General features: G+C 30.5%; 1 protein-coding gene and 1 long non-coding RNA gene across 2 annotated transcripts; one reads left to right on the forward strand and one right to left on the reverse strand.

Annotated features, from left to right (window-relative positions):
• Positions 1–4,412: 4,412 nt before the first annotated feature.
• Positions 4,413–10,485, reverse strand: LOC112693505 (eukaryotic peptide chain release factor GTP-binding subunit ERF3A). The gene is made up of 10 exons (XM_025568613.1): positions 10,182–10,485; positions 9,827–10,099; positions 9,453–9,599; positions 9,245–9,390; positions 6,326–6,627; positions 6,092–6,266; positions 5,858–6,031; positions 5,705–5,794; positions 5,452–5,620; positions 4,413–4,496 (listed from the first exon to the last, which is right to left on the reverse strand). The coding sequence occupies exons 1-10, from the start codon at positions 10,372–10,374 to the stop codon at positions 4,453–4,455; spliced, it is 1,713 nt and encodes a 570-aa protein (XP_025424398.1). The 5' UTR covers positions 10,375–10,485; the 3' UTR covers positions 4,413–4,452.
• Positions 10,486–10,618: 133 nt separating this feature from the next.
• Positions 10,619–13,719, forward strand: LOC112693508. Its single transcript, XR_003149487.1, has 3 exons — positions 10,619–11,102; positions 12,694–12,848; positions 12,991–13,719. It is a non-coding gene; the product is annotated as an uncharacterized LOC112693508 (long non-coding RNA).

Consider the following 13,719-nt stretch of genomic DNA (forward strand, 5'->3'; position numbering starts at 1 on the left):
TTGAACACTTCCCACCGAAGTGGAAAATAGCAACGGTCATACTTATCAAAAAACCTGGTTAGGATAAATCGAACCCGGATTCCTATAGACCAATAAGTCTTTTAACCTCCTTATCCAAAATATTTTAAATAGTTATTCACACCAGGTTACAAGATTTTATAAATAGCGCGGACACTATTCCTAAATTCCAATTTGGGTTTAGATCGAACCATTCAACAGTTCAACAACTGTTTCGTATAACAGAGCATATCAGCACCTCCTTTGAAAAGCACTGTCACACGGGTGCCGTCTTTATTGATATCTCAAAGGCTTTTGATAAAGTATGGCACACAGGTCTTATGTACAAATTAAAAAGTATAAACACACCAAAATACTTATTCTATATTATTAAATCCTTTCTTTCGGACAGACAATTTTCAGTAAAAATAAATGACTCTCTGACCTCCAGCCTATCACTGCCGGTGTACCCCAAGGATCCAAGCTGGCCCCAATCTTATTTAACATCTATATATCTGATATCCCACAGTCACCACGCACCAATATTGCCCTTTTCGCAGACGATACGACAATTTACAGCGAATCCCGTAATATAGAAGCGGTAACTCATAACCTACAAAACCACTTAAATGTATTATCAAACTGGTGTAAAAACTGGAAGATTCAAATAAACGCATCAAAAAGCACAGCAATCATTTTCAGCCTTCGTCGCTATTCCACACCACCACCATTAAAATTCGACAACGTGCCTATACCTTGGGAACCAACTGCAAAATACCTCGGAGTCACTCTTGATAAGAGGTTGACCTGGGGGCCTCACTTATCAACAAAACTAAAACTAGCATATCAACGTCTATCGATGCTTTTTCCAATAATAAATAAAAAATCAATCATCCAAAAAAAAATGCTCAATCCTAATATACAAGCAACTTCTACTGCCATTAATAACTTATGCTTGTCCAGTATGGGGGAATTGTTCGGCTACACACCTAAAAAAAATTCAAATATTTCAAAACAAAGTGCTAAGAATTATTACAAATGCTCCGTGGTTCATTCGGAATGAAAATATACACAAAGACCTCCAAATTGTTAAAATCGAAGACCTTATACGCACACTATCAAAAAAAATTTCATAGTTCATTACTCAACTCAACAGGCTCACTTCACTACAATCTCCATATTCATCCACCGTTCCAACGACGTCTAAAACGTGGCCGCCCTCATGACCTCATTATTCAAAATCAACCTCCAGTCTAATCTGTATATATTGTAATAGTTTGCAATTATATAATATCTCAAGTATCTGTAACCATACCGTATTCATATTGTAATATTTAGAATACTTATTTATTTTATTTAGTTTTATTTAGCTTAATTGTATACATCTGTCCATTTTTTTTTATATTTATATTTATCCTTTTAAAATAGCTACAAACTAATATTGTCTTTTATCCATAGATATAGATAGCCTGCAACGGCTAGGAATGTCTTATTTTATTAATAATATACCAATTTACAGTGTACTTTTACATTACAGTAAATTAATAGCTATTGGAATATAAAAACAGCATAGTTAACAAAACTTTTCAAACACCTATCAATTTAATTATTTAATTATCATAATATTTGTATGGTTGTATATTTTAAGTTCAAAGCGTAATAATGAAACTATGAATATATTACACGTCATCAATAATAAAAGAATTTTTTTTCGCCCTGGGGGGATTTGAATCCGGACCCCCCCCCCCCCTCGTATGTACGCCGCTCCGTATTGGTATACCGAAAATAATAATTTAATACGAAAAACCAAATATTGTTATACTTACACACACACATATACATATGCAGATGAATTTACGATTAACATAGATACCTATTACTATTAATTTACCAACACGTCTGTTCAACGAAATACACGTATAAGTACGTTTTTGGGTACGTGAAACAGTACACCGAGCATAGCGCGAAAATTCAACTTGATTCAATTATAACATGATGAATACGATAGTTTAAATGAAATGAGTTATTATTTAGACTAGATTTAATTGCAATGAAATTAAAATAATTTTACATCTTGAAAATATGACAATATTACATATGAAGCTTTTAGATTTTCGACAAAAATTATATCATGTAAAATTTAAAAACCATCGCTTGTCTCGATTATCATTGCTATCATAACGCATATAACTTTTTGGTTTATTCTATCACTCATAACTTAATAGTCATACAAAACATTGAATTATTCTCGTGTAAAATTTACGAAATCTGCTAGACAATATCAATTGTGTATTTATAAATTATAATTAGTGTTGTTACTATGACAAGCAAATTTACAACAATTTAACGTATTGCCACGGTGAATCCACAGCCCATCCAATTAGTAATTTGAAGTTAATATTTCCTACCATCATCTGTAAATTGTAATTGTATTGTATCGAAAAAGTTTTATTCCAGAAAATGATAAGAAAATATGGGTTCGATGATAGATAAAAAGGTTTTTTCCAGAGGAAAGTTCAACGGATTTCGCTTGCACCGATAAACATTTATTACATGTATCGTCTCAGACTAAGAAATTGTCGGCCGACTAGAAGACGCGTATGGATGGATACAACACCAATGCGTTTCCCGGCTTCCGAAGGATTCGGTAAAGATCGGTTCGAATCGAAAAACCCCCACTCAAAATCAACTTAAAGTAGATAGCGACACAAGTATAATGTTGGCATGGAGTACCCATAAGGGCACTTATGAAGTCTTAAGATTACCATATGGCATAAAACCAGCCACAGCCATATTTCAGTGTGAGGTCGAAAAAGTGTTTTAACACATTTCAATCCAAATTTACCAGTAGTATTAACGTGTGATGCATCTAATGAGGGATTAGGAGTTGTTTTATCACATATTCTTGATGAGGTGGAAAAGCCAATACATTTTGCATCAAGGGCACTAACTGCTGAAAAAAAAATTATTCTACTACTCATAGAGAAGCATTGACAGTGGTTTGGGGTGTTACTAAAAATTACTAATACTTAAAAAGAATAGAATTCACTATCAAATCTGATCATAAATCTTTACTGACACTGTTAGAAGACAAAATTATCTCTAAAATGGCTGGTTGTTGTACGTTTGTCTGACGGAGGTAATACATGCGGGCGTGGCTTTCCCTTAAGCTGGATAACTTGGTGACTTCATGTTCTAACATTTTTATCTTTTTAAGTTTAAAATTAATAATAATACAATTTATTATTATAAATTATCATGTATTAAATTTTATTTCGGTAACATAAGCAATTTAAGCATTACTTCTAAAGTTACTTTATATACAAATGTACAAGGAAAATAATGTCTTTCAATATATTTTTTAACGTAATAAACCAATTTTTATTTCATACTCTTTGTTGAATTATTTTTCTAAAATTATCTTTAAAGTTGTACACCTTCCAAAACTTGCCATTGATTAGATAAATCAGTAAACTCGGAATATCTAAGAATTAGAAACGATTCAATCAAATTTTTTTTTTTATTATGTTACAAAATTTGGGGCAAATGTACACTAACTCGCTTAAAAAAATCTTAAATATTTTAAAATAAGACCTTAAGAACAATAACAAACACTCCATGGTTCATATGGAACCAAAATATTCACATAAATAAAAATAACATTTGATTTGTAGTTGAAAATAATTGTTTTATTATCAGAAATAATAACAATAATAATTATATAATATTAATGAATATATTTATTTTCCATTTTCTATAAACGTCTGAATTGAAAATTATTTAATAAATTTAATCGTTTATTGGATGTACACAATTATGCATGTTAAATATTACATTTAACCAATTAAATAGTTGGTTATTAAAGATGGCATATTTTTCAATAATTTAAAAACAGTTTTGTATTAACAACAAATAAAATTAGTTTTAATACTAGAGCCACATTAACACAGCATCATTCCTGGTTCATTTTTAATTTTCTAAATCCAATGAAAAAGTAGTTCACTGACACACGGTAATTTAACATATTATATATATACTTTATTGAAAGAAGTATCATAGTTAACATTGTTGTAAACAAACATGTATTTACAACTTTAAATGAGGATAAGATGGCAGTTCAATGATTTAAAGAATATTATTAGTAACATTTTTTTTATACATAGTTTATGTAATTATTTAACATGTACAAGCTATGTAAAAAAAGAAAAAAATGCCAATTATAAGGCACACATTAACTATCAATCAACAATCAACAAGTGTCCGTTTCATGTGGCTATATAAATTAGATTTCTTATATAATAAAAGATCAGCATTTATTTTTATTTTTTTAGTTCAACATTTTTTTTATCATAAAAAATAAATGAAAAAAATTAAGTTATAAAATAAATTTGTATATATATATATATACGTCGCTCATCATTTTAAAATTATAAAATTATAATAAAATAATTTCAGCTACTCAATTATTTTCAACACTTTGCCAATAGCAATAGTTTTACCTGAAAATAAATAACAATAAATTAAAATTAATATTATATTAAATTCAAGTTAAAAATATATAACATTTATCTAAAAAATCTGACTATGATATTCAATATAGGATTAGAAGTGTGTTTGTACCTTAGAGAATCTACTTCATAATCCTACTTTTAAAAATCTATAACGTGTATTAAAAATGCTATTAAAATACAAAAAAAAAAACTTAATGATCATAAATTAATTGTATGATAAAATCAAATAAATCATAGATTCAACCCTATATACAACCAAAAAGTAAGATAATTTAGTAAAATTCATATTGTATCATACAGCCATTTCCAATATTACTGACCTTATTGAATATATTTTTTAATGGACTCTTATGACACGTATATTAGCTATTCGTGGATACTCGCCATTTCATGGGAATAAAGTACTTACATGAATATTTGGTATTTGAAAATTGTTATTCGTTATTCGAAACTTTCTTGTGGATTGTTGGTAAAAGTGACATGAGTCAAAAGAAATTGTATCACCAAAATATATATTCATTGGATCATTTCCACCATGCGACAGATATTTGTCATTTAGTTATTTAGTATTTATTGCTATCAGTTTTGTGTTATTATTTTATGGACTAGGACATAAATTATTTTTGATTTACTATTTAGTTTTAATGTAGTTAGAGTATAATATTATTATTTAATTATAGTAATTTCTTAATTATGTCAAATTGCATTTATATAGACGACCCATAGTCTCCTCGGCTATTTGATAGAAGTTGTTGTTTTATATATTTAATAAATCTAGTTTTAAGTTATATAGGGTGTAAGAAGTAGAAATTTATATGATTATTCTAATATTTGTATATATTCGTCAACTATATGAGTAGGATTTATAATTTACAAAAATACATGTAGTAAGCCAAAATAACTTATAAATTGTATGAATAATATTAAAAATTATTATATTTACCTTCGTCTCGAAGTGTAAACCTTCCCATTTGTGGAAAAAGTTTAAATTCTTCTAGACAAACAACACCTGAACATTCAAGCCTCATTATAACTACTTGATCTTGTTTAACAAATCTGGGTCGCATATTTGATTTTAATCCTGTTTTTCTATCAACTAAGCATATTAATGCCTAAAAATAAATTCAATAATCAATATTATAATTTTTTTTAAATAAATATACAACAGAACATTAAGACTTTATGTTATTATTTACCTTAACTTCTACTACTTCAGCAACACAATGAATATGCATAACGGCTGAATATCCAGCACATATTATGCTTTTATGTTCTAATATGACAACCTAAAATATAAAATAATATTAGTGAAAAACAATACACCAATTTATTATTACAATAGTTTTTACCTGTCCATCAAATATACGACAAGTCTTAACAGGATTAATTGGATCACATAAAATAAAACCAGGAGACACATCTTCTTCTTCAACACCTTTCAGTTTAACTTTGATATTTTCACCAGGTCCAACTGAGGTAACTTCTTCATCATCTGACCATAGTTGATCAACAATAACTTGAGTCTGCACAAACCAAAAAATAAAATATAATAATGCAATACATTATCAAAATGCAAAACTTACTCTATTAGGCATCAGAACAAGAGTTTGTGTCTTTTTGGCTTCACCAGATTCTACTTTTCCCATGAGTACAGTTCCCATGTCTTTATATTTTTCTACAACAGGCATTATAAAAGGTCCGTCTGAACGACGATTTAATAAAGGTAAATTGTCAATAAATGGAATAAATGCAGGCCCTCTGAAAAAATTAACAAATATAAAGTAAGGATGAAGTATTATTAATGATAAATTTCATACCTATACCAAGGGCAAATTGATTCTTCAACTTGGTCTAAAAGCCCTAAACCAGTCTGACCAGACACAGGCATGAATGTTAAGTCTTTGGTTACATTAAACCCAAGTTTTTTAAGGTATGGTAAAATTTTGTCTCGACATTCTTCATATCTAGTTTTTGACCACAGTACTGTTGGATCGTCCATTTTATTTATAAGCACAACCATATGTTTAACACCAGCTGTTTTTGCTAACATAGCATGTTCTCGTGTTTGTCCTCCTCTATCGAATCCTGTTTCAAATTCACCTTTACGAGCCGAAATAACCTAGTTAACAATAAAATGAATTAATTAAAATTACTAAGGATTATTAGATAGTAGGGCCATAAAATTAGTGATGGGAAGAATTAGGATATGTCGAAATTAAAAAAAATATGAATTTAGAAACTTTAAATAAGGATTCTTTTGCGAATTACTAATGATAGTTATTATCATTACACAATTTTTTTAAACTAAATTATTACATTTCATATTTATTTAACACGTTGGTGATGAGCGCCGTTTTTGCTATCTGTTCATAGCCTCTATAAAATGGAAACTGTAATAAAATTACTTGTAGTGACATCTAGTAAATTATTTTGGTACCAACTGATTTGTCTGATAATGGCAAACATATTTCTGTAATAGTGGTGGGTGTCACCGGTGATACCCACGTCTATAAATAATGGAATGGAAAATACTTTTTTCAGGGTGGCTGGGTGTCACCGGTGACACCCAAGCTTCCTAAGTGTAACTATAAGTATAGATATGTGTAGGTATAGATCTCTGACCAAATGTCTAGCTACCATAGTTTTCTTAGAAAAACCATAAGGGGGGTACCATAAAGTTGCGTTTAAGTTTCTCTTTGGTATGGCAGTTGTAAATGCATGGAATGTTTATAAAAGTGTCACAAAAAAATAGTAAAATTAAATAAAAAAATTCTGCGAAAACCTCATTCGTCAACTACTCAGTGCTGTGATTTCTTCAAAGTTGACAACTTCTTTAGTTTCTATAAAATTTGTAAAAAGACTACATCATTTGATTAAGATGGAAGGCAAAGCTGGATGTTAAAAAAAAAAAAAAAAAACGGAGAAAATGTATAGATTGTTATGAGAATCTAAGGTTGACATTGAACCTTAGATCATATACAATGGATGGAGTCATACAAATAATTTGTGAAGCCAACATAACAGTAGGACCGCAGTGATATGCGCATGCGCGTGGCATCTTATCATTCATTTTTGGTGCAAATATTAATTGATTATTGAACAAGATAACGATTAACTATAAAGTATAAGTATTTGTTAAGTTTCTAATTGCATTATTATAATAATATAATTAATTATATTGTATTTGCTATGTTAAAATGATGATCAATAACAATATTTCGTAAATTCAGAATTAGTGATGCCTAAATTCAATTTTAAGCCGAAAAAAAGATCAACATTTGATAAGCATGCGCACATGTCACCGGTCCTATAGTTATGTTGATTTCAACTCATTCTATAGGTGTGATATGCGATGATTCTATCCATTGTATATGATCTAAGCATTGAACCCATATGAGTCCAAGAAAAAAATGCAAAATGGTTTCAACCATTTGTCAAGATTGTGAAGAACTATATTGTTTACAATGTTTTCAACATAAACATTATCTCCTAATTATTTTTATACTTCAATTTCTTATTGAAAGTTTTATAATATTTTGTTATTTTGTATTAACATGGCTAAAAGTTTATAAGTTGATCATATTTTATTTATTATTTTTATTGCAAGGATGTAAGTTTAATAATGTTATTAAATATAATTAGTTATTATAATCAAAAGAATAGGTTTATATTATACATTTATTTAGGTATTTGAAATGCACAAATTATTAATTTTTCTAAAATACCTAGTAAATATTTAAAGTTTGACTCATTATAATCACTGACCAGAGTAATACTAACTTGAGAATATAGTAGTGAACATGTTTTGGTCTTAGTTTTTAATATAATCACATTTTGAATTTGGAAAGTTTAATTAAGAGAAGTATTATATGGGAATCACCGGTGATACCCAACGTTCAGTAAGAAAAACTAGTCAGGTGTCACCAGTGACTTCACTTGTCGCCAATGTGTTGAAGTTTATACAATTTAAAAACTAGTCATAAATATAATTTTATTTTAAATCATCTAATGTACAAACAAATCTATTCAAATTGTTACAATATGTAGTTTTAACAATTTAAACTCAATTGAGTACAAAAAATCAAAAATTGGATTTTAATATCTAAACATTCAGATTTATGTCACATTATTACATGAATATGATAAAATGTGTGTCAAGAATAATTGTTTACAACAAGTGACAAATAATACAACACATAATATAAATATTTATAACAAATTATTATGAATTTTTATACTGATATCAATTTTAAATATTAAGAATATAACTATACCGTTATACGTTAGTTAATAACATAAAACTATTTAATTTTTAAAATGTAACTATGCTATATTATATACATTATTAAATAATAAACATATTTTAAAGGTTATTAATTATTAATTGCTCTGATTTATTTATATTTTAGAGTGTACTAAAAATGCTTTTACTTATAAACAAATGATTTATTAATACAAGAACTTCATACAAATAGTTTTTTTTATTTTTACTAATTTATCAGATAATTCCTATGATAAATCCTAATAAGATTAACTAAGAGTGGCCAAGTTTTTAAAATATAAATTTAGACTTTTAAACGTGCATATTATACATATATTTTATTATTTATAATTCCAATGTGTGTAAAAAAAAAAAAAAAAATAGAGAACTAAGATTAAATACTTTCCCATTAATGTCAATGTAAGATAATCATAATTTAATAGTATTATTTATAATTGATTTATATTAAACATACCAAAACAGCCAAGTCAGCTTGAGCAGTACCACCAATCATATTTGGGACAAAACTTTTATGACCAGGAGCATCCAATATAGTAAAATGTTTTCTTTCTGTTTCAAAATATGCTCTACCAACTTCAACAGTTTTGCCTTTTTCTCGTTCTATGATTAATATACAAATGTTTATAAATATATATATAAATCAATAATTTAAATGAGCTTACCTTCTTGATTAGTATCTAATGCCCATGATAAATACCAAGATTCTCGGCTTCTTTCTTTTGCTTCTTTTTCATATTTATCCAACGTTCTTTTATCAACCATACCAGTAAGAGCCATTATTTGACCACCAATAGTTGACTTTCCAGCATCTGAACAATTAATAACACTTATATAGGTTATTTAATTATTACCCATTATTTCTGAATACTTATAAAAGTAAGATTAATTTGGACAAAATGACAAGAAACAATATAAATGACAAATTGGATTAAAAATTGGTAGTTAAAATAAAGTACTTCAGAAAAAACTACTGAATAATGAATAATTTAAATTAAAAAAAAAAAAAAGTAGGTTAATTTTGTAATAGACTATTTACCAACGTGCCCAATAATGACAATATTGATATGCTCTTTTTTGGGTTTAGGTGTAGACAGTTCAACGACCTTTTTGGGAGTAGGTTTAGGCTTCTCTTCATCAACCTCAATTTCAGTGTCTATTTCTATGTCGTTACCATCTTCAACTAAAGGTTTGGCAGTGCCATCTTCAGGGGTGCTAGACGCTCCGTCCTCCCAAGAGTCAAGCACTGTGGACGTAGCTCCTGCAGCACCTTTGCTGTCACTGGTGAGAGTTTCTCCAACACCGTCGGTGTCTATAAACAGCGAAAAAAACAGGTAAATACCGCATAAGGGGGACACGTCATAACCTTAAAACCGAGCGGTCACTACACTTACTGGCGGCGGTCGGTTTCTTGTCACCATCTTTTTGATCATCCTCACCATCGGACTTGGTCGAGAACGAGGCGAACGACGGCACAAACTCCGCCGCGTTGACGTTCAGCTTTATGAGCTTCTGTTGCAAATCGCTGGCACTCGAATCGGTCAATTCCGTTTCCTCCCACGAGTCCGGTGCCGCGTTGTTGGACATGATTATCTATCGATCCGTCGCGTGTTTACGGGCACAGATGACGATGATGCGACAACCAACTCACAACATCGAGAAACGACCGACGTGGACGGGCGGATAAGAGAAAAAACGTGTTTCGGATTGCGGCAAAAAAAAAAAAAAAAAAAAGAGAGAGAGGGTGAGAGAGTGAGAGAATATATCGAAATCACGAGAGATACGGCACGATACAAGCGTAACGCTGTAGTTTTCCACTGGAAAATGGTGGCGCCACGCGTGACCACCATCGCAGTGTAGCCAACACCGTTGCCGGCCTATCAACGGTATCGGTACGAGGAGACGGCGAACACACGTGTAATCACATGTGCATGGAATGTTACCGACGTCGCGTGAACGAACGAATATTGAATTCGTACAGCGGTTAACGCACCTTTCTGTGCCGTTGGTACAATGTTTAATGATTAGTTAATCAGTTCTACTCGTTTTCAAAGTCGGCGGCGGTCTCCGTGTTGTGCACCGTGATTGTTAAAAGATAAACCCGCGTTGTACTTGTGTCCAAGTTTCTTCGTCCCTCGTTTCCCGTAATCACGTAGTGGGAGTGGTTCGTTCGGTTCGTCGTAAACATTTTCGACCGTGCATAGAAGACGGAACCGCGCTGCAACGCAGTCATGTACCACCAAGTGATCTTAGTTACACGCGACGAAATGGTTTTCTCTTGATATATTAGGAAAAACATCGAAATGATTTAGTGGGTAAATTTATAAATTTGAATCTTACAAATAATTTAAGATTTTACATACCATTCGATTAAAATTTACCGTTGAACAATTTGTTTTGTGCTTTGCTTATTAGTTTGTTAGTTAGAAAACCGGTGCCGTACGAAATTCTGATCACTTGGTATGCATATGTCATGCGTGGTGCGGATCAGAAGCCATAATATTGGCAATACGAACGGATCTCCGAAGTCGATTAGGATTCTTTCCATGTGAAAAAATATAATTTTAAACTATTTTTTTCTGGGAGTAGTGCGTACGTAATCAAGTATCATTTTTGAACTGGAATCCTTTTTTCGAGTCTTATAAAAGGCTAGGGTGGCTCGTGTAGAAAAAAAACTAAACAGATAATTATCAGAGGAACAGTAATAAGTTGTACTGAAAAACGAACCATTACAAAAATGTATATGATCAATGTATAAATGTGATCGGAATAAAGTACTTGAAAACGTTAAATACTTCAAAGTCCATGATCATTAGAGCAGTGGTCTTCAACCTTTTTCGAATCGTGACATTTTTATTTTAATAATTAATAATTTAATATGAACATTTTTTGAATACGTATACTAAAGTAAATGAAATAAAAAAATGTAAAAATGAAATAAATAATTTGTAAATTTATGTTAACAATTTTCTTGTTTTAATGGGAAACTGCTTGAATTTTTGAAAATATAGTTTCCATATTAAGTTTTATACTAAAAAGTACTACTCTCAAATCTGGTTTTTTAACCAAACTTATTATTAAAAAAAAATCTGTTACCAAAAAGATTGAAATACACGTTTACGGTAAACGGCACGAGTGTAAAAATAATCAGGTATAAATAGTAATCCAAAAGGGCATTGCAAACGGACCGTTTTTAAGGGGTTCATTATAGGCAATTATATTAGTGCGTGTGTGCGTTGTAAACGATCATTAGTAGGGCTTGGATTTCATTGTATTTGCATCTTTTTTTTGTGGAGTATCTTACACAATGCTTTCCAAGTTACAAACGTGTTTCAAGTACGCCATGTTGTAACTACGAAATTTTTTTTGGAGTATTTTTTGCATTTTTAACGGATTTTATACTTTTTAAGGCATTTTTAACGTTGCATTTTTTGACCTATTATAATATAATATAATATAATAATATGACTAAAAAAAAATTGCCATATTGATATAAACAATGTACTACGTAATATAAATCATTTTCATTTTGAACTACCCGACTATTATAACTACGAAATACTGCAAGGAAATGATATTGCATAATATATATTGTATTCATTATTATATGAAACGTGTTCTTCATTTTAACAATTAATAAATATTTAAAAATACACTTGAAATAAAATACTAAATGAGATAAAACTTAAAAAATTAGTTGGAACGTAATTTATATATATTTTTTAAATATTGAGGATAACATATTTCTGGCACCACGTGTTCTAGATCGAATTCTGATAACATCATCTCCATTCTATTATGTCAGAAATCATCATCGTATTCGATTTTGTCCACACAATAATATACTACAACCAAAATAGTATATTATGCCGTAGCCCATAATGTACTACTATATTTATTTTATAGTTTTATAATTGATCTACCGTGGGTCAATGAAATCATCGAAATCGTTGAAAAGAAACGCTTCTGCACGCGGAACTGGCCGTATTAGTCACCGAAATCGCATGCGCACGTGAACAATTTGTAACGTTTGACTCTCCTCTATGTGTCGGATTATCAAGGTATACGTATATATATATATTTCCAAGTATATTAGACAGTGTTTTTATATAAATAGATGATAATAATATTTATTTATAAAATTACAAACATGACACAAACATATATAGCATTTATATGAAGATATATTACTGATTATTTTAGTTTTAAATGTTGAATGATTGATGGAGAACAGTTCCTCCCAAACCGCAAGAGCTGCTTGGCTTGTCCGCGGCAAAGTGGCGGGCGGCTGAACCAGCGGTGGGATGTCCTGGATTGAGTTGGTAATAAAAAAAAAAGATAAAATACAACGGGCAGCGGCACTGTGGATGGCAGCTAATGTTCGTATTGCTAGGGAAGTTGACGACGTCACAGTTGATGAAGTTCAACTGCCAGTTGTCAGTTTACTTAACTACGGGGAACTACGTTACATATAGTGATATACAACGAATTATATTCTATATGCATAGTACCCAAAGAAGTTCGACAGAACAACTGCGAGAGAGGAGATTTAGAGTTAATTCGGCCGGGTATTTAAGCGTGTCAGATCTGGATTTGTATAGCAGAGTGTAGATTAGCGATGTTTTTGGTTTTTCTTAGTTTTCTTTTAAATTGAAGATGTATTGTGACGCGGAGTAGTTTCGAGAAGTGCTTACAGATATATATTGATGATTTTTTAGCAGTGGAGATCACGAAATTAATTTGAAAGATTAGAAAATGTAAAAAGAAGTTCGGAAAGAAAATCGTCAGTGAAAAAAGAGCTCTCTATATTGGATATTAAATGACGCGAAAGGTGCGACGCGCCGCGCATGTCAAAGAGAGCGGGTTCGTCGGTGTCAGTTGCATAATTGGACACCGCTAGGTGGCGACACATACGTGGTTCACGCTACAAAT

This window comes from Sipha flava, unplaced genomic scaffold (genome assembly GCF_003268045.1).
Source record: "Sipha flava isolate LNK unplaced genomic scaffold, YSA_version1 88_pilon_pilon, whole genome shotgun sequence".
Lineage (NCBI taxonomy): Eukaryota > Metazoa > Arthropoda > Insecta > Hemiptera > Aphididae > Sipha > Sipha flava.

Excerpts from the sequence above, each read along its gene's own strand:
- LOC112693505 (XM_025568613.1), bottom strand. The coding sequence starts at position 10,374 with ATGTCCAACAACGCGGCACCGGACTCGTGGGAGGAAACGGAATTGACC. Across the intron at positions 10,100-10,181 it reads CAAGAAACCGACCGCCGCCA|ACACCGACGGTGTTGGAGAA; the intron begins GTAAGTGTAGTG and ends CGCTGTTTATAG. Across the intron at positions 6,267-6,325 it reads TCAATTTGCCCTTGGTATAG|AGGGCCTGCATTTATTCCAT; the intron begins GTATGAAATTTA and ends TAATTTTTTCAG.